At 43.8% G+C, this 25,964-nt stretch overlaps 1 protein-coding gene across 4 annotated transcripts in view; it reads right to left on the reverse strand.

Annotated features, from left to right (window-relative positions):
• Positions 1–25,964, reverse strand: part of LOC142140167 (speriolin-like protein) — a 52,407-nt gene that overhangs the window by 20,205 nt on the left and 6,238 nt on the right. For 2 of the 4 annotated variants that reach the window (XM_075198017.1, XM_075198016.1), the window contains exons 2-3: positions 13,794–13,832; positions 12,444–12,482 (exon numbers count right to left, since the gene is read on the reverse strand). In XM_075198017.1, the coding sequence (XP_075054118.1) occupies positions 12,444–12,482; positions 13,794–13,832 (78 nt within the window). The remainder of the gene's footprint in view (positions 1–12,443; positions 12,483–13,793; positions 13,833–25,964) is intronic. The other 2 variants (XM_075198019.1, XM_075198018.1) reach the window with 1 other exon arrangement.

Consider the following 25,964-nt stretch of genomic DNA (forward strand, 5'->3'; position numbering starts at 1 on the left):
TAGTGTTAAAGCAAAAAGCAATTTTGCACCTGGACAAACCATGTTGCAATGCAAGTGGTTGAACTGCATTTTGCATGCAGGGATACTACTGGCTGCTGGCGCATGTAGCACACACAGGCTGGACAGCTTCATTTTTACATTGCAATTTAGAATTGAGTTAAGACACGCCCCCTCCCAATTCGAAATCTGTCCGCACATTTTAAATCTGCCCTGCTCGCAGTGCACCATGGTTTTGCGAAGGTGCAAATTTGAGGGCTAAGCTATTATTGATGGGTCCATTTATGAAAGTGCCCATGATTTCAAAAATAACTATAATTTTTTATTGCCACTTATCGCAGCCATAAAAAATGTAGTTTCTCCACTATTTAAAAAATTTATCTCACTAGGACAGCCACTTTAAGCTATTTTCAGCATCTGAAAGTGAGGTGGTGTTTCACTGCAGTAAGGCAGCGTTAACTTTCGGTGCTGCCTTTCCACTGTGGCAAAAATGTTCTCTTCCTGGTAGTACAGAGTTTCCCAAACCCAGTCTTTAGGGCTCCCTAAAAGTGAAGGTTTTCCAGGTGACATGATAAATAATTAGTATCACCTGTGTTTCTGTTACATTGTGTCAGTCAGTAATGAATACACCTGTGCTCCAGCAAGGAGATATGGAAACCTTGCACTGTTAGGGGTACCTGAGGACTGGGCTTGGGAAACACTGTGCTAGACTAATTGTCAAAGTGTGCATGCACAGCAGGGAAGCAGGACAATTAGACACCTCCACTACAGGCAGAAATCATAGCGCCTGGAGAAGAGGAGAGAAGAGAAAATACAAGTATCATATTATAAGGCATTGTTGCATATCCCAGTAGTGACTCGGATACACTAAAAGCTTGGAGCATAACTTGACAAACACCTAACAATATCAGTTAGGGGGTGCAGATACAGCGACAGGAGAGATGAAACAAGACAAAAAGAGCAGGGTATACTGTCAGGCGCCGTCCCGCTGTCTACTCCTCGGGATGGCCATCTGCGCATGCACGGCCTGTTGCTAGGCAACGGAACTCTACTCAATAGTCTCGGCGGTGAGCTGAGAACAGCGCTGCCACCCACTATCTTCCTATTGACTCCTCAGCCTTTATAAGGTGCTTCCTGTGCACACACCTGTGCCAGAGTATCAGGTCTATCCTGCCTCTAGCGTTTCCTGTGTTCCAGTTCCTAAGCCTTGTTCCGGACTTCTATTGTTTGCCTGTGACCCTTCTGACCCGGACGATTTGGATCTCCCTGTTGTACCTCGCCTCCAGAATGTTACTGACCCGGCTTGTCTCACCATCCCTCCGGATATTCCTTGTGTACCTCTACTCACAAGAACGTTACTGACCCGGGCCAGTTTGACTTATCTTCTCTTGTATCTCGCTATTCGACTCCTGGAAGGACCGCGAACTGCGTGTTCCTGCAGCGGAGTCCATACCTCCTTGCGGGGGTCCCTGGTGAACAGTCCCAGGGGCACGTTAGATTCCGCACCTTCCTCGGAGTAGTGCCAACAATAGCAAGTACACTAATATAGTCGTGACAGGTTGACATGTGTCTGTCATGTCTCTGCTAAGGTACATACAGTACAAGGAGGAGGAGTTAGAACACAGAGGAACCAGGAAGAGGTAAGCTGGATTAATTATGAAGGAGAAAATGGATGTGGTACGTCCTAACGGAGGCGAAAATTCCGACTTCCATTTGAATGACAGCAGAAAATCGATAGATATAAGGGCTACAATACAAAAATTACTGCTTACCATATAAGTGACCACCCATTTTTCCGAACCGTGAAATGATCGTGTACTGTGAAATGCGACTAAGGGAAACACCTACACATGAAAATTATGTTATTTAGTAAGGACCTCATGAAAATTGCGGTTTTAAAGCGGCAATAGTCAGACCCCATGCCTGTATTGCATTATACATGGCATGGGGTCCGGGTATTGGCACTTTAAAACCATCATTTGCATGAGGTCCTTACTAAATAACGTCATTTTCATGTCTAGGTGTTTCCCTTAGTCGCATTTCACACTACACGATCATTTCACAGTTTGGAAAAATGGGTGGTCACTTATATGGTAACCAGTAATTTTTGTATTGTAGCCCTTATATCCATCGTTCTTCTGCTGTCATTCAAACGGAAGTCGGAATTGTGGTAGTCGTTAAAATGACTACCACCGGTCGAAAACATTGTGCTGAAAAGTTTTACTTTTTGTTCAAGTTAAATTGTGGATTTTCAATACCATCATAGAGATCTTTGGGGGCAGTGATATACAGAGTGCATTAAGCCATGGATAAGTAAGGAGAAATGTGAAGTAGCTCTATTTCTGGCTAACCCCAACCCCCCACCCCCCTTCAGTTTTCGCTGTAGAAAGGTTCTATTTTTTATTTTTTTTAAAAAATAAGCCCATTCGGGCCTTAATTAGTGTAAGGAGCAAGTCCAACTAAAGAGTGTGACATTTTTACCTGGACAGACCATGTTTCAACTGTCACGAGCCGCAGCTCCACTACTGGCCACCGCAGCTCACCTCTCTCTTCTGCGGGCGTCCCGGCCATCACCATGACGACCGGGACGTCACTTCCGGCTTCCTCATCCCGGTTCCCTAGGCAACAAACAGGATGCTTGGTACTCCCTGCTGCCGTCCCGGCCAGTTGACAAACAGCCGGGCGCGCTCGCAGGACTGTGTAAGCTCAGCCTTCCATGGCTGATTGGATCATTAATATTACAGCCATCTGGCTGATTATGGCACCTGGGCACCCTGCATATTCATTGGCCCCCAGTACTATTTAAGGCAGTGAGGACTGAGCCTCACTGCCGGTTATAGCGTTCTGATACCCAGTTTGCTTACCTGCTCCTGTGCTGTGTTTGGTGAATACCTTTGGATTGCTTTCTGTGTATGACCTCTGCCTATTACCTGGACTCTGAATCATCGCTAGTTGCCCTGACCTTCTGCCTGTACCTGGACTTGAACCATTGCTTGTTGCCCTGACCTTCTGCCTGTTACCGGATTTGCATCATTGCCTGTGGCCCTGGCCCTGCTTGTATCTGACGTCTCCGCCTGTGCTCTGTTAGGCCAGTAAGACATTACCATCTCTGTTCCATTCCGCAGACCTCTGGCCTGTCCTTACTCCATGTATTACCTCCCACTCCTGAGTGCTGCTGTGTGACCATAAACTTGTACTACACTGAGTGTAAGACATGGGGGCATCCGAGTACCAGTGAGCATAACCAGTCTCTACGGGAAAGGCGGCTGCTTTTCCCATAGAGACTGGCTATGCTCTTCCGCTAATTCAACAAGTTTATGACGCACTGGTGGCCATGACATTCTAACAGGCCAGTGAAGATTGGGGGTAAATTCTGTCATGGAGGACAGCGAGACAAATCTTTCCCCAGCCCAAGTCCTGGCGACTCAGATCCAGACCTTGTCACAGGTAGTACAGAGTTTGTCTCATCGCTTATCAATATAAGAATAGTCCTCCAGGAATCCGCAGGTTCAACAGGCTTCCTCTGGCGTTATTACAGAACCAAAATTGAACTTGCTTGATCAATTTTCTGGAAGCAGATCCTCCTTCCAGCAACTTTAAGGAGAGTTGCAAACTATATTTTCGCCTGAGACTATGCTCCTCTGGCTCTGAGCAGCAAAGAGTTGATATTGTAATCTCCTTACTCCAGGGTGATACACAGTCCTGGGCCTTCACTCTCCCACCAGAAAGTCCCTCCTTACAAACCATGAATGCTTTCTTCCAGGCCTTAGGCTTGCTTTATGATGAGCCAGACAAAGTGGCCTCAGCTGAGTCTCATCTCTGGACTGAGACAAGGACGGCGCACTGCTGAGGAGTATTGTGCAGAATTTAGAAGGTGGTCGACCGATAGTGAGTAGAATGATCCGGCGCTTCGGAGTCAGTTCCTCTTACGGAACAAATCAAGGACACCATCCTCGCTTAAAAGTTTGATGCAACTTGTTATCAAAATTGAACGCAGTATCAAGGAGAGGAAAACCAAGAGAGAGTCATCTATACCTCCTTGCTCACCACCAAAGTCATGTTCTACCTTTCTGGACACCCCTGAGCCCATGCAGTTGGGCGCTTACCTGAAGAACATTCCAGACGGCGCTCCCTGGGTCTCTACATGTATTGCAGTCAATTGGGCCACCTAGTTCGTACCTGTCCTATCAAGTCAGGAAACGCCTAAACCTAAGCGCTGGGGAAGGAGTGCACTTAGATTTTCAAATAATCTCTTCAGAAAATTCTTTGTTAGTCTCTGCACGCTTAATCTTCAGAGATCATTCTACAGATGTGTCAGCCTTCCTCGATAGTGGTGCAGAGGGTAACTTTCTGGATATCCGCTTGGCTCAGACACTTGGTATTCCTAATATCTGTCTGCGGCTTGGATGGTAACCCATTGGTTGGAGGTAGAATACTCGCTAAGATTCCATTGGTTCGCTTATCTGTAGGAGTCCTCTATACGGAGGAGCTCTCATTCTTTCTGATCACCTGTTCCTCTGCTCCTTTAATTCTGGGGTATCCTTGGCTTTAGAGCCATAATCCCCTCATTGATTGGAAAAAGGTGGAGATCATCCGTTGGAGTCCAGAGTGTTCTTCTACATGCTTGACCTTACCTCTCAGAGCTCTTCAGCCTAGTCCAGAATTGTTACCGGCACCCTACCAGGACTTTAGTGATGTGTTCTGTAAGAAGAAAGCTGACTCTCTCCCGCCTCATCCTGAATATAACTCTGCAATTGATCTTGTACCTGGTTCTAAGTTGCCCAAAGGGCGTCTGTATTCTTTATCTATCCCTGAGACCAAAGATGTGGAGCAAAACGTGGAGGAGAACCTGCAAAAAGGATTCATCCGCTCTTCCAAATCTCCAGTAGGAGCTGATTGTTTTTTCATGGCCAAAAAAGATGGCAGCCAGAGACCTGCATAGATTATCGTGGCCTGAATAAAATCACGGTCAAGAACATGTATCCTTTGCCTTTAATTTCCGTCCTATTTGACCAGCTTAAATCAGTCACCATTTTCTCGAAGATTGACCCCTGAGGTGCCTACAATCTTATACGTATAAGAAAGGGAGACGAGTGGAAGACAGCCTTCAACACTCACTCAGGACATTATGAGTATCTAGTTATGCCGTTCGGTTTGTGCAATGCTCCGGCAGTCTTCCAAGACCTCATCAATGATGTTTTATGAGAACTCGGATAAACAGTTGTGGTTTATCTGGATGACATTTTAATTTACTCTCAATCCGCCAACATGTTCATGAGATTCTGCAAAAATTACACCAACATCATCTCTATGCAAAATTGGAGAAGTGTGAGTTTGATGTCTCCAGTGTGGCCTTCCTAGGGTACATTATCTCTTCATCTGGTTTCTCTATGGCCTCCATAGACCCCATTGCCTAAGGTTCAGGCAATTCAGGACTGAGTACTTCCTACTACCTTGAAGGCAATTCAGAGATTCCTTGGCTTCGCCAATTACTATTGAAGATTTATATGGTCATTCTCCTTCTTACTGGCTCTTCTCACTGCCCTCACCCAGAAAGGTGCCGACACGGCTAATTGGTCTCCAGAAGCATTAGCGAGTTTTTCAGCCCTCAAAGCTGCCATTTCCCCTGCACCCTTTCTTAGGCATCCAAACCCGGAACTCCTGTTTATTGTTGAAGTAGATGCTTCGGATGTTGGGGGAGGTGCCATCCTTTCTGAAAAAGATCCACAGAGTAAAAAATTTCATCCCTGCACATACTTTTCCAGGAAATTCTCGCCCGCTGAAATCGACTACGACGTTGGGAATCGAGAGCTGTTGGCCATAAAGTGGGCCTTTGAAGAATGACAACACTGGTTAGAGGGAGAAATCCATGTCATTACAATCTTCACTGACCATAAAAGCCTTCAGTATATCCAGACTGCAAAAACCTTGAATCCCAGACAGGCCCGCTGGGCTTTGTTCTTTACCCGATTTAATTTCATCAGCACTTCTCGTCCAGATTCAAAGAACACCAAAGCTGAATCTTTGTCCCAAAGTTTCATGGCATGCTATCCTCAGTCTCCTGACCCGCAACCTATTATTCCATCTTCCTCCATTCATGTTGCTCTAACTCAAGATCTTGGGGCTACACTCCGCCAGTTCCAAAAATTTGCTCCAGCTCAGACTCCTGCAAATAAATTGTTTGTTCCGGTTCATCTCAGAAAGTCAGTCCTCATTAAATGCCATGACAATTGATCGGCAGGACATACAGCAATCCATAGGACCATCAAAGCATTATCTCACTGGGTTTGGTGGCCCACCTTATCTTCGGATGTTGTGAATTATGTCCGTGCCTGCCTGGAATGTGTTAAAAATAAATCCTCTAGGAACTGTCCTCATGGTCAATTGATACCCTTACCTATTTCAGGTAAACCTTGGACACATCTCTCGATGGACTTTATAGTCGATCTCCCGTCGTCCTCTGGTCATAACACCATCTGGGTGGTTGTTGATCATTTCAGCAAAATGTCCCACTTTGTACCATTACCCAAGCTAACCGATGCTAGATATTGGCCACATTAATTTCATACATTTTCCGTCTTCATGGTTTTCCAGAAGACATCGTCTCGGACCGAGGGTCCCAGCTTATAGCCCAGTTTTGGAGGTCCTTTTGCAATTCTCTCGTGATCAAAGTCAGCCTGTCTTCTGCTTACCACCCACAATCTAATGGTCAGACAGAATGAACCAATCATTCCCTGGAGCAATTCCTGCGCATATATGTATCCAAGTTTCATGACAACTGGTCCTCTCTTTTACCTTGGGTGAAGTTTGCGTATAATAATTCTTGCCATTCTGCAACCCGTGCTTCTCCTTTCTTCTGTAACCTCGGGTTCCATCGGAAAGCAAACTTTTTTTCCTCTGTCATTCCTACTGGTGATTCCCGGGACTCCTGCCTTTGCATCTCGGCTAAGGTCCATTTGGAAAAAAGTACACTCCGCATTACGTCAAGCTTCTTGCAAGTCCAAATCTCTCGCTGATCGTCATTGTGGTCCTTGTCTATTGAAAGTTGATGATCGAGTCTGGTTGTCTACACGAAACATCAAATTAAGACAACCTTGTAAAAAACTGGGACCCCGATTTATTGGATCTTTTACTATTGAGAAGAAAATTAATCCTGTGGCATTCAGACTAAAGCTACCACCATCCTTAAAAAATCATAGTACCTTCCTTTGCTCTCTTCTGAAAGAAGCTGTTTCTCCTAGCAAGTTTAATCGACCTTGTTCAAATAGGCCTCGGCCTCTTCTTGTGAATGAGATTGTGAGTTCATTGTGGAAAAAATTCTTGACTCAAAAAAGGTTCAAGGTCAGACCCAGTTCCTAGTACATTGGAAGGGTCATGGCCCAGAAGAGCGATGTTGAGTAACGCAGCGGTGTCTCCACGCTGATAAACTCATAAAAAAATTCTTTAGGAAATTTCCCACGAAACCTGGATGTCGGAGTGCCTTGACCCCTCCTCAAGAGGTCAAGGTTCACCTCTCTCTTCTGCGGGTATCCTGGCCGTCACCATGACGACCGGGATGTCACTTCTGGCTTCCTCGTCCCGGTTGCCTAGGCAATAACCGTGAAGCTTGGTGCTCCCTGCCGCCACACCCGGCCAGCTGTCAAACAGCCGGGTGCGTGTGCGCAGGGAGAGCACATTTGCTCCCTGGGGGGAAACATAAGCAAGTGGCCCAGGCTCTTCTACCAGCTCAACGTCATGGAAAGATGGGTATGGTGAAAAATGTATTGGCATGCTTTATTGTTTTGTGTACCCAATAAAATATATGAACAATTGTTATGACAAAGCGCAAAAATCCTATACAACACCTACCAGCCTCAACTGACCGCTATTCAGTGCAGAAAATATCCTAGCGATCCTACGCAATATAGAGAGCATTCTAATGATGAATATACTAAACAGAGAGCTTTCTAGTGGCATACAGGCCCGGCGCTCCCATTAGGCAACCTTAGGCAGTTGCCTAGGGCGCCGGGACCTGCAGGGCGCCGCTGACTAGATTTTCTAATCTAGTCAGCGGTTCAGGAGAGAAGGGCAGCGGCGGCGGGGTGCATCAGTGATCATGTGATAGTCTGTCCGGCGGCGCCTCTGAGTTCTCCCCTCCCCTCTCAGCATGCATCGCGAGGAGCAGCTAGAGGAAGAAAAGGTAAGTAACATTTAATTAATTATTCTTTTATCTGGTGTGCGGGGGGGGGGAGGGTGAGCGGTGAGCGGGGGGCGGGGGCGTTATTTTGCCTAGGGCGCCGTGAACCCTAGCACCGGCGCTGGTGGCATATACAGTATAATACATAGAGATAATCTCAGTTACCAGTATACAATACAAAATGCATCCTATTGATCAGTTTACAAGAGAAGACAAAGAGATTATCTTAATAAACAATATACAATAGACAGAACATTCTAGTGACCTCTGTGTAATACAGAGAACATTCATGTGCTCTCAATACAAATGCAGAAAGCATTCTAGTGGCCTGTATACAATACACAGAGCATTCCAGTGACTGAAATGCAATGTAGAGAACATTCTAGTGACCACATTATAATACAGAGAACATCTTAATGCCCGATATACAATATAGAGATCACCTTAATAGAACATATATGAAACAGAATACATTCAAGTGATCTCTAAATAATACAGAGTATTCTTGTGACCAATAGTCAAAACAAAATGCATATTAGTTTCTATTACCTATGGTCAACCCTGTTCAGGAGGCAACTATAAAATATACTCCCCACATATCTTTGGAGGGTTTACAGTGCAGTCTCCACAAGTCTCTGGTAGTGCTATAGTGCAGACCCCTAAAATCTCTGGTAGATTTACTATAATGTCCGTTGGCTTTAATATATAGATATGAAACCTCTTGTGACTTTACTATACAGAATCCAGATCTATGATGGGCCCTCTTATCTCTAGCCCATCCCCAGGGCCGGATTAAAGGAATGGAGGCTTCTGAGCTAAAGGGGCCTCCATTCCCCCATGAGGCACCCCCTGTGAGTCCCCCGGTAACTGTGGGGCCGGGGGCGTCCCCGCACCGATCAATAAGCAATGAGCACTGTCAAGGGCCCCCTGGATGCCCAAGGCCCCTGGGCTATAGCCCAGTTAGACCTTGGGTTAATTAGGCCCTGCCTATCCCTAATGCTGGGATTTGCAGTTCTCAATAACTGGAGCTACATCATACCCACTTCTGTTCTAGGACAATCAAAGGTACCAAGTGGAGAGTGTGTCGGTGCAAGATAATTTTGGATCTGTAGGATACAGAAAATTTAAAGAAAAGGTTGAAAATAAGTACTGAATAGATATTGCAGAGCAGCAAAAATATATTAACTTTGGAAGTATGCTATAACATTCCTGACTTGACAAATTGGATAGAATAAGGCCATGCCCTGATTTGGTCAATCCACAACCAAATTCACACAAAGTATGCCCACTTTGGGAGATAGCACCTCACTTTCAGATGCTGAAAATACCTCCACGAAAAATCGGCTGTTGAAAGATATAGCATGGGCCTCTTTTGTGAGTTACAGATTTTGTTGCAATAAATATTTAGAATAGACAGTGTTTGAATTCACCAGATAATTCAAGATAGCTCAACTAACAAATAATAATATAGTGGTGCAGGTAATAGGACTCATTTACTAACATTGCATTTAAGTGCACAATTTTATACCAAGTCATACCAAACAATCAGACAATTATTTTCATTGTCCTAATAACACTATATTGATGAAAGCTAGCTATAGTTCAGTTGCCATGGATTACTTTTGGAGTTCTACACTGGCTGTTAAACTCCCCCCCCCCCCCCATATGATTTCCTTTTTTTGTAAGCATAAAGGTTTCAAATTTGAACAGCAATGCTAGAGTAGAGGTAGGGGACAGGAAGACACATTGTGTAATGCATAGTTTCTCTGCCTCATATTTTCCAGATTCTGGTAGGCAGCACAGGTGTCTTAAGACAAAAACAATGAAGACTTTTAGCAAAGTGCAAGCTTACAGAATAAAGAATGTCCTCACCAACGCTGGACATTTCAGAGAAAACACCAAATAACGAGTCACAGCTTCTTCAGAAGGATTATGTTACTTTTACACTTTGCTAAAAGCATACTTGCCAACTTATGGCAGGCGGCGTCCTGGAGCTGTGGGGGTGAGGTAGCCGTGCAGGGAGCAGGGTTCAAAAATTTGCGTCATGTTGGTCCCACCTTGTGACGAAATGATGAAAACGCGTCATTTTACAGCGGACGGAGTCAAATGTCGCGATTCTCAGGGAATCGGGGCATTTTCAAGGAATCTCAGGGAATTTTCACGGCATTCTGTTACGATTCCTAGTAAACTCAGCAAGCAGCCACGGAAGTATAATACAAATGTCTTTATTCCAGCAAAATATATAAGCAAGGATTCAGTTCCAGGAACATGCAGGTTTTCATAAACAGGTATAAATATAAAAGCAAGGATTCAGTTCCAGGAACATGCAGGTTTTCATAAACAGGTATAACTCCCAACATAAACATGAACAGGTGTGGCAGGAAGATACACAGAAATAACAGGTTCCACAGAATGCTAATATAGTTTGAATGCAGGTATAAGAAGGGTGAGTTACCCAATTCCAGGATGCAAAATTCTTGTCCAGGAAGCAAACAGTCCAGGCAAAGTAAATGTCACAAGCAAACTTGCATAGTTCCGGTAATCAGGCCAAGGTCTAAGGTAACGAGAGGTCAAACAGTATCCAGTATTCAGGCAAGGTTCAGGGTCACGAGCAGACAAGCATGAACGGTAAACAGGCCAAGGTCACAACGGGAGATCAAATATCAGCAAAATCAAACTGGAACAGGGGGAACACAAGCAGCAACAAGGTATACAAGGATGAACTGCACAGAGCACAGATTGAGGCAGGTATTTAAAGCAGTGCGACAGGTGCAGTTCCAATTAGGCATAATGCAAGGTGATTAACTCCTTCAGGCATGTAGAAAAGTTCAGGAACAGAACAGCAGCACCTCTGGTGGTATAAGGTACTGCTGCTAGATACAAATAACAGGCAGAGTTGTAACACATTCTCAGGGAATTGTCGCATCTGTTCACTTCCTAGTGAAGTGGGCAGATGCGGGAGACTGCCATACTCTCCCGGGAGTCCAGGAGACCCACCTGGAATCCGGGAGTATACCAGACATTCCGGGAGAGTTGGCAAGTATGGCTAAAACTCTTCATTTGTCTAGATTTACCTGTTTCCTAGTAAAAAGTGCACTGTAAATATTTCTGTAGAGAAGAACATTTGTTCCTTAGCAATTCATTTTCTATAAGAACCAACATCAATTTATGCGATGGTGTTTTGCTCCTAACTGGCTTTTGTCAAATGCTACTCTAGTCTAGTGACTATTCCATATTAAGCTGCACATAAGTGCTGTGATCTTCCAAGAGCCTCATTGTGAGATTTGGCTTATTATACTATTATACTGCACCGCTTTTTCACTGCAGTGAAAATTGTATTTTTACCTTATATTTTTTTGCTTACGAGAATAAAATAATTTTTTGTTTTATTTATGTTTAGTATGGTGCTTCATAGATTGATCTGTTTAGAATTTTCTGCTTTTTAAAGATGTTGTATGTTTTGACTTCATTTGATTACAAACACACCTCATAATATAGCGCTGCCTTTCCTGTTTTTGTTTTATTGTATGTTGACGAAGGATAGCAGCCTTGTTGGGCAAATAAAGCTTGATAAGTACTACACCATGCAATATGTCAATATTAAATTTGTAATGTTTTCTCGTAAAACATGTCCTCATAAACAACAGTATTGTAGCAATGCTTTGAATGTGTGAGTGATGTTGCAGGTAACTGGCAAAAAAGATTTGTTAAGGAACAAAGATCATATTTACAGGATACTATGCAAATATTACAGATATTAAAGGAGCTAGATTTGGCACAGGATCGATGGCTGGCGGCGAGCGATATAACCTCCCTTTATACAGTGATAGACCATAAATAGGGGCTATAGAAAATCAAATATTTTCTGTAACATGATACAACATTTAACTCAACACAGAAGAACTTCATAATAAAAGGCATTGGGGTAAATTTATCAAGCTGTAGGTTGCTGTCCCACCTAGGCTTTGCACAAAGGACTGGGTTTTTCCAACGTTGCATGTGCAGCCTGAGGGTGCCAAAACATTGGCCACACCAGATCCCAATCTTGATGTCGGTGGCCACAGCAACAGACAGATAAGCAAATATCACAGCAGTGTTTACTGTACTACAACTCTAATAATATACCTATAGGCATTGGCTAGATCTGGCTGTTAATTACAGTTATTGAATTTCAATAGGCTGAACATTTCACAGGCTGCATGTCTAACTTTCCTTCCTCCTTGAACTCATTTGTTTCTGCTTCTAACATTAAGGTTACGAGTGGTCTTACCTTGAATAGAAGTTGGTTGGCTTTTGTTTTTATCCTCATCTTTACATGTTTTGCAAGTATAAAAAGAAAACATCATTGGTGTTAATTAGGCAGTACTATACAGTATAGATCATTGAATGGAAAAAGTACAAGTATTTATCAAGTCTTTCATATTCACCACACAGAATATCTAATCTAGTATTTGACCAAATAAATGCTGTGACCAAGCCTTCTGCCGACTACCGAACCAAATCTGAAGCCTAATGTGCATATTACAAATTAGCAGAGTTTAAATGATAAAGTCCTTATTATAGATACTATTTTAGTTACGTTTTAGTAACATTGTGACAGACAAAATATGTTCACTTGATTTAATGTTGGAAACTGGTTCCTTTTAGTAAATGCGATTGGCACCTGTGATACTCACTTGTACTTGTGATCAGGATTCATTTGAAAGCACAAGTCCATTTTATGGTATATTGCAGATGCTGAGAAAGAGGATCAAGGGTAGTGCAGAGGAACAAAGAAAAACTAAAGTGCACCTGTCACCTACACACAGTAGAGCCAGTCATTTAAGGGCTAAACTCATATCAAGGGCCCTAAAGTTAGGAACAAATCCAGCTAAGGGTTTGCACCTACTCAAACCACGGTGCAAACAAATACAAATGCAATTTGATACCTATTTTTTGCATGCAGTACACAAATACTGGGCAGCTTTATTTTATCACTGCTATTTGAGTTGGAATTGATGTCCTTAATGAAACTTCAGCCTGCCAATTTACTAAGTACCATTAATTCATTAATATAAGTCAGGCCTCATATATGTTAGCCAGGCAAAGACTCAGCGATGTCACTGGTTCAGCCTACAAACTGGAAGCTGCCACTGTGTGTAGGTAACAGTAAGTAACAGGGAAAGGAGAGTAGATATAAAAGAATACTAGTAATTGAGGAGGAAAAAATGAAAACAAACAGCTAAGAAAACAATTGAAGACAAGAAATAAGAAGAAAATGCTTTTTTGAGGGGAAAGATAAACAGCTATCAGTCTTCTAGAATAGAGGTAAACAACTGTCTCTCGCTAGTTGTAGTGAACTACAAATGACAGAATGTCCTGCCAATTGAAGACCATTTGTAGCTTACAATAGCTGGAGATCTATAGCTTGCCTACTGCTGTTTTAGGGCAAGAGGCAAGTATCACTCCAGAAGTGCTGTACTACATCCATAATCATCTTCGGCTAGTCCTTGGCTCGGTCTAGTTGTGAATTACAGTTATTGTAGTTCAGCTAAATGATCTCCAAAATATCTGACAACATCTCTAATATTCCTTCCTCCCTTCTTTCAGCTGGTAACATTGAGGTTATGAAAAGTCTTACCTTGACTAGGAGTTGGGTAGCTTTCATTTCTATCCTCATCTGTACATGTATTGCAAGTAAAAAAGGATAATATAAGTATTAGTAAGTCAGTACTGTGTATTATAGAATGGAAAATGTACAGCTACTTATCGAGTCTTTCACATTTTCTACATTCAATATATTTTCTAGAAGTTGATCAAATAAATACTTTTCCCAAACATTCTGCCAAATTCCAAATCAAATCTGAACCCTAACTTCATATTACAACTGAGCAGGACTTGATAAAGTCCAATGTGGTATTGTAGATACGTTTTAACAACAGTAATGATGAATTGGTCTCCCATTTTAAAAATGCAAGCAAATGAGTTTATGGGTTACAAATCTAAAACTTGCTAAAATTTCTTAGTGTTTGTCTTTATCTCAAACTGGATCCTGTAAATTGAGTTAATATCTCATAATTCCCAAAAAATATGCCCACTTCATTTAATGTTGTCTCTTGGTGTTAGGAACCCCTCCAGCCGGCACAACACAACCCGGAGTCTACTCTGCCAGTCAGGTGTTCACTGGAGCCCCTGATGGTGGGGACAGACTGGGTTGCAGACTGACAGAGGGTCGTGAAGTGTGTACCGGCTGGGGAGAACCCAGGCAAGAAGAGTCAGGTTCACGCAGAGGTCAAAGGCCGGCAGCAGGTAACAGTAACAATGAACAAGCTGAGGTCAAAGGTCACAGGCAAAGTAGCAGAACGGGTAAACGAGCCAAGGATCAGGGTCACAGGAAACACAAGCAAAGTCCAATACAAAGCCAAGGGTCATACACGGGAAGTCAAATCGTAGATACAGGATACAGGAACTGGAACAAGCAGGTCAGCAGACTGGAGCACAGAAGCTATAACCGGCAGTGAGGCTGCAGACCTCACTGCCTTAAATACATGGTTAAACCAATCAGAGCCTAGCTCTGTATCCACACACAGGGCCCTGTTAATAAATCCAATCAAGCGCTAAATAGCCTCAGGCTATTAAACTGTCCCCTGTTGCCGGGACGCAGCACTACACTGTGAGGCGCCCGGCCGTTGTCTTGACAATGGTCGGCGTTGAGAGGGAAGTGACGTCCCAGTCGTCATGGTGACGGCCGGGACGCTGGGACAGAGAGGAAGCGAGCCGCGGCGGCTGTGAGTACCGCAGCGGCTCGTGACACTTGGCACTTTTTTCCAAAATAATTAAGTATCCACAGCCTGCAAGGACCATACATAGTTATGATTTTGTTTGCTTTGCAAACAATTCATCATATATAAAAGCAATATAAAAACAAAGTGCACAACAAGGTGCTGGCTTCTAAATTCCTAAAACTTTCAGTAGAACAGTCACAGAAATAAATCAAATGAAATAACAGGACTGAATGCATTCAACACATTATGCAAATGTCTAGCCTAAACAGTTCAGAGGTAAGGTAAATTGGTAAATTGATTTCCTAAATACCAGATCAATATCAATAAATAAAAACCAATGCGGATCTGTAATGCTGATCCAGAAATAACATTGAATTGTCAGAATATCTAGCAGTGTCCACAAAGTGCGCTATAGTACTTACAACAATAACACCAATCCAAATACATACACAATGGCGGCCGTGTCCATGACATCAAACCAGATGATATTGATATTCCAGATAGAAAAGTCAGTAGGTAGTCCCAAAATATTTTGGCTTGTTGCGAGACAAAGTTAAAGATGTTTACTCGGTGTGTAGGCAACCATTGTAACAGGAAAATAGTCAGCAGTGTGAGGGATAGAGGTCTAGAGTCTTACCCTACTTGCAGGCTTAATCCCCAGATCCTCTGGTCCTTGCAGTCCCCCTCTGAAATAAACTGCGATATATATGTGGAGAGGGGCCATGCAGCTGCTCTGCACATGAAGAGGGCGAAGAAGGAAGATGGGAGCTACTCACCGTTCTAGCGTTCCAATGGTGAGTATTCCTCCTCCTTTCTTGCAGATCCTGGTGGCAGCGGGCAAGTGAGCCAATCAGGGCTCACTTCCCGCTACTGGCCAATCAGTGACCTGGCTCGCCTCCGGTCATTTGAACTTTTGGTGCCCTTGAGTTGAGCAGGGCACAAGGCCTTTGAGTTGAGCAGAGCATAAGGCCCTTTGAGTTGAGCAGGGCACCAGCCCCTCGAATTGAGCAGGGCACCAGGCCCTCTGAATATAGCAAGGCACCATGCCCTTGGGTGTAGCAGAGCGCAAGGCCCTTGGGTGTAGCAGGGTGCCAGGCCCTTGAGTGTAGCAGTGCGCCAGACCCTGGAGGTTAGTATGGTATCAGGCCCATTCAGGGTAGAGAGGCGCAGGCCTCTGGGTGAGGGGGGCAATAGGCTCCTGCCAGAGTATCAGGGCGGCTGCCCTGTAGTGTAACAAGGACATTGGGTCCTTGCATTTAAAAGGGACAGCAGGTCCTTATAGTTAGGCAGAAAGCAGAAGCAGGAGACGGTTTATTTCCGAGGGGGACAGTTTATGTCTGGCGACTTTTTCTCGTGATTGTTGACCTGATTTCTGTTGGTTGATTTCAGTTTAATCTCTGCACCAGAGTCAACACTAACATCGAACGTGAGTGGGATATGATACGGCAGAGAGCCTATATCTACATTATATCTGAATTCCACATATGTTGGAACTTTGGACTATGTGATTACGAGTTTTGCATGGAGTCGTAATAGATCACAATAAGAATTATTGGACTCTGAAAGGCAAAAAATCAAGGTGTGGAAATAGCAATGGGGTGCCTATCACTTAAACACATGGTGGGTGTTTTCTCTCTGTCTGGAGCAGCACCTACATGTCTATGGATTTTAGTGGAAGAATTGTTATTTTATTTAATGTATTACACTATATTGTTTGTTGTTTTTCTTTTCCTGTGCAGCGTTTTTCCATTTAGGATCCTATTTTTCGATCCAACTATGAGAAAACACCACTACAGCTTGTTTGAACATTAATCTGAAGAAGTCTATGTCAGTGTGATTTGAGATTTCTATATCTTTATTATTGTAAACGCCAAAGCACACATGTATTTTGTACATGATTAATTGAGAATATGACAGATTTGGGGCTCTATTTAACATCATAATGGTTACTTTGGCAATAAAAAATTACTTATCATTGCAATTTGCTATTACTATACTGCCATGCCAGAGGAGTGAAACTGCCACGGAGAAAAATGTCCATTCCAATAAAGGTTGCAGTAATAAATTAGTATACAGTACATCCAGAAAGTATTCACAGCGCTTCACTTTTTCCACATTTTGTTATTTATTCAAAAATGGAATAAATTCCTTTTTTTCCCTCGAAATTCTACACACAATACCCCATAATGACAACGTGAAAAAAGCTTTTGGGAGATTTTTGTAAATTTATTAAAAATAGAAAACTAAGAAATCACATGTATATAAGTATTCATAACCTTTGCCATGAAGCTCAAAATTGAGCTCAGGGGCATCCTGTTTCTACTGATCATCCTTGAGATGTTCCTACAGCTTAATTGGAGCCCACCTGTCATCATCATCATCATAACCATCATAACCATCTCCACCGGTATCTTCCCCTCCTCCTTCAAACACGCTCTTGTTTCCCCCATTCTCAAGAAACCTAATCTTGACCTCACCTCTCTCTCCAACTATCGCCCCATCTCTCTTCTCCCCTTTGACTCCAAAATACTTGAGAGACTCGTCTGCAGCCGCCTCTCCACCTTCCTCTCTGAGCACTCCCTCCTTGACCCTCTCCAATCTGGCTTCCGCCCTCTCCACTCCACCGAAACTGCCCTGGCCACAGTCTCCAATGATCTCCTTTCTGCTAAGGCCAGGGGCCACTTCTCCCTTCTCATTCTCTTGGATCTCTCAGCGGCCTTTGACACCGTTGACCACCCACTCCTGCTCCACACCCTTCAATCCTTTGGCCTCTCTGGCTCCGTCCTGTCCTGGTTCACCTCTTACCTTGCTGACCGTTCCTTCTCTGTCACCACCTCTGGATCTCTCTCCCCCCCTCCTCCCTTCCAGTAGGGGTCCCCCAAGGCTCTGTTCTCGGACCCCTACTGTTCTCTCTTTACACCTCTTCCCTGGGCAAACTCATCAGCTCCTTTGGTCTCAAGTACCACCTTTATGCGGATGACACCCAACTCTACCTTTCCTCTCCTGATCTCTCTCCCTCCCTCCTCTCCAGGGTGTCCGACTGCCTCTCTGCCATCTCCTCCTGGATGTCCTTTAAATTTCTCAAACTTAATCTTGCGAAAACCGAACTAATTGTCTTTCCTCCCGCTCATTCCCCCTGCCCTTCCGACCTCTCTATCACTGTACTCAACTCCTCTCTTTCCCCTGTTCCTCAAATTCACTGCCTCGGTGTCATCCTCGACTCCTCTCTCTCCTTTGCCCCTCACATTCTCTCACTTGCAAAATCTTGCCGCTTCCAGCTGCGCAACATTGCGCGCATTCGGCCCTTCCTTTCCCAAGATGCCACTAAAGCTCTTGTCCACTCTCTTATCATCTCCCGCTTAGACTACTGCAACCTCCTCCTTACTGGCATCCCCCGCTCTCATCTCACAAAATTCTCTGGTCTGATGAAACAAAGATTTAACTCTTTGGCATGAATGCCATGAGTCATGTTTGCAGGAAAACAGGCACCGCTCATCACCAGGCCAATACCATCACTACAGTAAAGCATGGTGGTGGGGATGTTTTTCAGTGATAGGAACTGGGAAACTAGTCAGGATAGAGGGAAAGATGAATGCAGCAATGTACAGACATCCTGGATGAAAACCTGCTCCAGAGCGCTCTTGACCTCAAACTGGGGCGACGGTTCATCTTTCAGCAGGACAATGACCCTAAGCACTTAGCCAAGATATCAAAGGAGTGGCTTCAGGACAACTTGTCAATGTCCTTGAGTGGCCCAGCCAGAGCCCAGACTTGAATCTGATTGAACATCTCTGGAGAGATCTGAAAATGGCTGTGCACCGACTCTTCCCATCCAACCTGATGGAGCTTGAGAGGTGCTGCAAAGAGGAATGGGCGAAACTGCCCAAAGATAGCTGTGCCAAGCTTGTGGGATCATATTCAAAAAGACTTGAGGCTGTAATTGCTGCCAAAGGGGCATCAACAAAGTATTGAGGAAAAGCTGTGAATACTTATGTACAAGTGATTTCTTAGTTTTTTATTTTTAATACATTTGCAAACATCTCAAAAAAACTTTTTTTATGTTGTCATTATGAGGTATTGTGTGTGGAATTTTGAGGGAAAAAGGGAATTTGTTCCATTTTGGAATAAGGCTGTAATATAGCAAAATGAATCGCTTTGAATACTTTCCGGATGCACTGTATTTTACAGTTTCTCTATCCTTTAATGCCATTTACAGAACAGGTGTTGTGACGGTACAGAAAAGGCTTCCCTATAAATTTGCATGGCGGAAGCTTATTTATCAAGTATGAAGGTGGTATCTATTGTATTAATTCCATCTCATTATTGTGTATATACTGTGTATATATACAGTATGTTGTTCAAATAAAATGAACAGACCAGCACGGCAAGCCAGAGTACAAAAATATAAAAAGTTTTTAATAAAAAGAAAGAAAATTCAAAAAATACATATAGGTCCAAAAAAATTAAAGAAAAAGATACATTACTAAACATTTCCTGCCAAATGTACACTATGGACAAAGGTATTTGGCCACACCTGTTAATTATTGAATGGAGTTGTTTCAATTATACCTGTTGTTAGAGGTGTATAAAGTCAAGCACCTAGCCATGCAGTGTCCATTTCTAATACAAAATGGGTCATTCTGACCTCAAATGTGGTACTGTGATAAGATGCCACCCTTGCAAATAGACTGTGAAATTTCATCCCTGATGGATATTCCACGGTCAACTGTAAGTGATAGTATTAGAAATTGGAAGCGTTTAGGAACAACAGCAACTCAGCCATAAAGCGGATGACCACGGAAAATCATAGAGCAGGGTCAACAACTGCTAAGGAGCATGGTGCGTAAAAGTCGCCTACGCCATTGTCAGGTTGATCATGAAGAATGAGTGGGATCCTGCTGTCTCAGCTAGTATTGGCTAGACTTCACCCAGAGACACGGAGTCTAACAGAGCGGAAGGTATTCATCAGGGATTCCCACAAGGAGATTTGGGATTCCACACTGCAGTTCGCGGCCCTTTAGGGAAGTTCCCAGTGAGACAGAATAGAGAGGTAACTCTAGAGGTAAGCTGAGACAGAGGAATGAGGCCCAATGACGGGTCAGGCACATGAGTCTCTAGTAGAACGCTAGAGAGGAGGAGGCGATGACCCAGGATAGTGCTATCCACAGAGGAGTAGATAGGCAGAGGTCAGCAGTACACAGGATATGCAGCAGATGATGAACCACATGTATTACCACTTGGCAGTGGAACAGATCAGCGGAGGTCAACGGTGCATGCAGGATAGGTAGCTGGAGTTGATCACAGTGATTACCACTAACGAGTGGAACAGGTAAGCATAATAAGCTCCTTTGTATTTCAGTATTATCTCTATGCAGATGATACACCTATCCTCTCCTGATCTTTCACCATCTGTGTTGTCTTGCATTATTGACTGTCTTATTGCCATTTCATCTTGGATGTCTTCTCACCAACTCAAACTCAATCTTTCTAAAACTGAATTAATAATATTCCCACCCAAAAACAGGAGTTTCCTGTCTGACATTTCTATTTCTGTTGGTAATATGACCATAAATCCCACCCCGCAAGCTCGCTGCTTAGGGGTAATCCTTGACTCACAACTATCGTTTATTCCCCACATCAAGTCTATATCTAAATCATGTTACATACACCTAAAGAACATTTCCAGAATACGCACATATCTCACCCAAGACACCGCAAAAACCTTAATTCATGCACTCATTATCTCCAGCACCGACTATTGCAATTCCCTCCTTACTGGTCTTCCCAAAGTCAGACTTGAAACCCTACAATCTATTTTGCATGCAGCAGCTAGATTGATTTTCTTTGCAAACCGTTCTTCCTCTGCTGAGCCACTCTGTCAGTCTCTACATTGATTGCCTGTTTTTCAACAAATCCAGTATAAAATTCTTCTACTAACATACAAGGCCGTCAACAAAATTGCACCGACATACATTTCCTCACTTGTCTCAAAATATCTCCCAACTCAACACCTCCGTTCTGCACAAGATCTGTGTCTCTCTTTCACTCTCATCACATCCTCCCATTCTCGGTTACAGGACTTTTTTCGGACTGCGCCCACTTTGTGGAATTCCCTCCCTCACACAGTAAGACTTTCATCTAGTCTTCAAACCTGCAAGTGTTCTCTGAAAACCCACCTCTTCAGACAAGCTTATGATATTCCTCAACCACCATCTTAATCTCCATAGGTTACCCTATTACCACCCTCTACACAGCTAACACAGGACAATAACCCTCTGACCAACATTGCCACACACACAGCCCACTCAATACTTTTACCTTTGTATTCTAGCTGGTCCATTGTGCAATATGATGTAGCACATGCCCTTGTGTTTCAAACTCCCATTGTCTCATATATTGTAAGCTTACGAGCAGGGTTCTCTTACCTCTCTGTCTGTATGCATTACCCAGTATTGTCTTAGTAATGCTTGTTCCCAATTGTAATGCGCTACGGAATTTGCTGGCGCTATATAATTAAATGTTGATGATGAGGATGGATTATGCACAACACTTTTGTATTAGTTTCTTAGTAGTTAATTTAGTGCGTCCTCTTCTTTCTATTTTTATATATATATATATATATATATATATATATATATATATATATATATATATGTGGGTGTATATGTGTATATATATATATATATATATATATATATATATATATGTGTGTGTGTGTATACATATATATATATATATATATATATATATATTGTAACAAAAGTAGGCATTCAGCTGGCAATATGCAGAGAAAGCAGGGAAGTAGAGTAAAACATTGGCACAGTTATCTACCTAGGTGGAGATTAAACCAGGTAAAAACATATGTGTAGTTTAAAATTGGTTTACTTACATGATTTAAAAGCTGCTTCCTCTCAGCAAACAGACAGGGTGGGTCTGATAGACTAAACAGAGCCAGGGATGGGCGTTTCCTTTTAAAGAGAAGGTGGGTGTGTCACCTGTCCATCAAGCTAGGCATGTGGGAGGAGTGTCAGGTATAAAACCCTGCTTGTTTCATTGTTCAGGGAGATCAACGCTGGGCTAGCTGGCTATCTGGACAGAGAGCTGGACTATGTATAGTATGGGTTGAGGGTCTCCATAATTGCTGTGCAAGTATACAGTGTCAAAACATTATTACCATCCTGACAATAAAGAACCATAAAAAGGAAGAAGTTGTATGCGTGTGCTTCTGCAGTAGCGGGCTCTTGCCACAAGTGGTGTCAGGAGTGGGATTCTCCGGGAAGCAAGTTTCCGCTACCCAACCTGCGCAGACGTCAACATGGAGGAAGAACTGAGAACCCTCGTGAATGTGGCTACTGCGCAGCAACAGCAGCAAGCTCAGATGCTACAAGTCGCCGAGGCACAGGTGGAAAACACAAGGCTCTTAAGAGAAGAGTTAAGCCAGGTGAGGCATGACAGGAATGAACCACCTGGTCCTGTTCTCCAGAAAATTTCACCAGCTGATGACGTAGAAGCATATCTGGTGTCTTTCGAGAGACTTGCAAAAAGGGCAAAATGGCCTCCTAAAGATTGGGCTGAGAGACTGGCACCATATCTGACTGGTGAAGCTCAGCGAGCTTATATGGATCTAGATGAGGAACGGGCCTCTGATTATCTGTGTCTAAAGTCTGAGATATTGGCTCGCATTGGAGTTTCCAGGCCAGGCCTAGCCCAGCGCTATCACCAATGTTGCTATGATAAAGAAAAACCGGTCAGAGCGCAAGTGGCTGAGCTTTCTAAAATTTTAAAGAAATGGCTGCAGCCTGAGGAGAATTCGCCTTCTCGGATTATTGAAGTTCTGGCGATAGATCACTGCATCCGGGGGCTGAACCGTGATTTGCAAAGGTGGGTTCTGCAACCAGACCCACAAACTTATGAAGAGCTTGCCACCGTGGTAGAAAGGTTTTGTGCGCTACAGCAAATGACTAAAGAACCTGCATTTGTGCCAAAGCCGCTGCCATGCCAAAAGCCAGGTTTGACAATCCTTGCCACAGGGCCCAATGGCAAAACTGCTACGGACAGAGGGCCAGGTGCAAAGCTGTCTAATCTGAAATGTTTTGAATGTGGTGAGCCAGGCCACTTTAAGGCAGAGTGTCCTAAACTACAGGAACCCATGGACTGTTCTGTAGCACATATTGGGCCTGCATTTCAAAGCTGTTTTACCATGAGTCCCACATCAGGAAGTCCTTGTTTGTTCCGGGTGACTGTGCTAATCAACCAAAACCTTGTTCTGGCCTTGGTTGACTCGGGGAGTGAACTCTCATTGGTTTCCAGCTCTGCTTTACCCGAAACCATAACTTCTCGGTTGCCCAAAGTGAAAGTTCTTTGCGTACATGGCACAACAGAGGAGTATGAAAGAACAATACTACCAGTCACACTCAAAGACAAAACTGTTATGGTGGTAGCTGCCATAGCACCTAAACTCCCATATCCACTCATTTTGGGGCGAGACTTCCCACTGTTTAATGATGTCCTCGGTGAGCGGATCCGGCCGGACATGCCGGCAACTGATGCAACGGTCGGAAGCTCGGTCTTAAAGGAACCGCCTAAAGATCCACCACATCTGGACATCGATCTTTGGGAACCGCCAAACCGGAATGCCATCCTGGGAGTCACAGCAGGAGTTCCACAAAAGCATCCAACTGCAGGGAAACATGGACAGTCCAAACTAGCATTGGTCGGTGATGTCGCTGATGAGCCCACCCCGCCTGTCAGTGAGGATACGGACTGGTCCGCAATACCAATTTTGTTTCCTTTGCAGGACTTTGCTCGAGACCAACTTAAAGATGCCACTTTGGAACATGCCTTTAAAAGTGTGACTGAGGTAAATGGGGTAGCGAAAGCCGCCCAGCCTGCAGAAGGTATACCATATTTTATTGTTAAAAATAACTTCCTGTATAGAGTTGCTAATGTACAAGGGGGAAAAGTAGAAGAATTAATGGTTCCTGAGGTCCATGTACCCCTAGTGTTAAAAGCAGCACATACACATGTCTGTGGAGGACACCTAGGGGAGGATAAAACACGGGAACGAGTTCTGCTTAGGTTTTACTGGCCCGGTGTACACATGGCAGTGAAAAAGTATTGCCGGTCCTGTCCCATTTGTCAGAGAACCTGTCCCAAACCCATGCACAGGGCACCTCTCATTCCAATACCAATAGTACAAGTTCCCTTTGAACGGATAGCTATGGACCTTGTGGGGCCACTGGAAAAATCCACACGTGGGCACCAATATATACTAGTGGTGCTTGACTATGCAACCAGGTATCCAGAGGCAATTCCCCTACGAAACATAAAGTCCAGCACCATAGCTAAAGAACTTGTATTGATGTTTACATGCTTGGGAATACCCAAAGAAATTCTCACAGATCAGGGTACTCTATTCATGTCTAAACTGATGAAGGACATGTGCCAGTTGCTAGGGGTTACGGCGCTGCACACCTCTGTATACCATCCACAAACAGATGGTTTGGTGGAACGTTTTAACCGCACATTAAAGCACAAGCTCAGGAAAGCAGTGGCTCAAGAGAAAAAAGATTGGGACACTCTTATTCCCTATTTGATGTTTGCCATCCGCAAGGTACCTCAAGCTTCAACAGGGTTTAGTCCCTTTGAGTTATTGAAGGCTAGGAAAGATAGGGCCCATTGTGCAGCAACATGTAAAAGAGGCTCAGGAACGACAGAAGAAAAATTATGACAAAAGTGCTGTTGTTCGATCTTTCAAGCCTGGGGACAAGGTCCTAGTCCTGGTTCCCACCCAGGAAAGCAAACTTTTCGCCCATTGGCAGGGTCCATATGAAGTTCTAGAGGCTGTCGGTCCTGTCAATTACAGAGTCCACCAGTTAGGTAGGAGAAGGGAGGAGCAAATATATCATGTGAACCTCCTTAAACTCTGGCATGATGAGGAAACCTCTCCTCAGGTAGTGAGTACTGCCATTGAAAAGTCTGAAGTGCCCATAGAGCCAGCCTTGTCCATTCAGCAGAGACAACAGACTGAAGAAATGATTCGCCGGAACAGGGATGTCTTCTCTTCCATTCCTGGGCGCACTACCTTAATCGAACACGACATTCTCACTGCGCCAGGAGTCATTGTCAAGCAGAAGCCATATCGTATTCCAGAAGCCAGACGGGTGGACGTGAGAAAGGAGGTCGAGAAGATGCTCCAGTTAGATGTAATTGAAGAGTCCACTAGTGAATGAAAAAGTCCCATTGTGCTTGTCCCGAAACCCAATGGGACAATTAGGTTCTGCAATGACTTTAGGCGCCTAAACAGTATGTCGCAGTTTGATGCCTATTCGATGCCACGTGTGGATGAACTAGTGGAAAATCTTGCTGGTAGCAATTATTTAACAACCCTTGGTCTAACAAAGGGTTATTGGCAAGTTCCCCTGACTTCCACGGCCAAGCCAAAGACTGCATTTTCCACCCCTGATGGTCTCTATCAATATAAAGTCCTACCCTTTGGGTTGCATGGGGCACCTGCCACCTTCCAAAGGGCTATGAATAAATTGCTATGACCTCACACAGCTTATGCAGCTGCTTACTTGGACGATATAGTGATTTATACCCAAGACTGGGGATCACATTTAGCCAAAGTTGAGGCGGTCTTAGCTTCATTACGGTCCACAGGGTTAACAGCTAACCCAGAGAAATGTGCCATAGCCATGAGAGAAGCCAAATATTTGGGGTACATTGTTGGTTGAGGGCATGTAAAACCCCAGCTAGACAAAGTGGAGGCAGTCAAAAATTGGACAAGACCAGAGAAAAAGTCACAGTTAAGAACCTTTTTAGGCTTAGTAGGTTACTACAGGCGGTTTGTAAGCCACTTCGCCACTAGAGCTGCTCCACTTACGGACATGTTAAAAAAAAGTTGTCCAGATAGATTAACCTGGTCTGACTCTGCAGAAACCGCCTGGTCTGATCTTCGGTTAGCTCTTTGTTCCTCTCCAGTTCTACAAGCACCAGATTTTACCCGGAGGTTCTTCCTCCAAACT

Source organism: Mixophyes fleayi, chromosome 2, assembly GCF_038048845.1.
Source record: "Mixophyes fleayi isolate aMixFle1 chromosome 2, aMixFle1.hap1, whole genome shotgun sequence".
Classification (NCBI taxonomy): Eukaryota; Metazoa; Chordata; class Amphibia; order Anura; family Limnodynastidae; genus Mixophyes; species Mixophyes fleayi.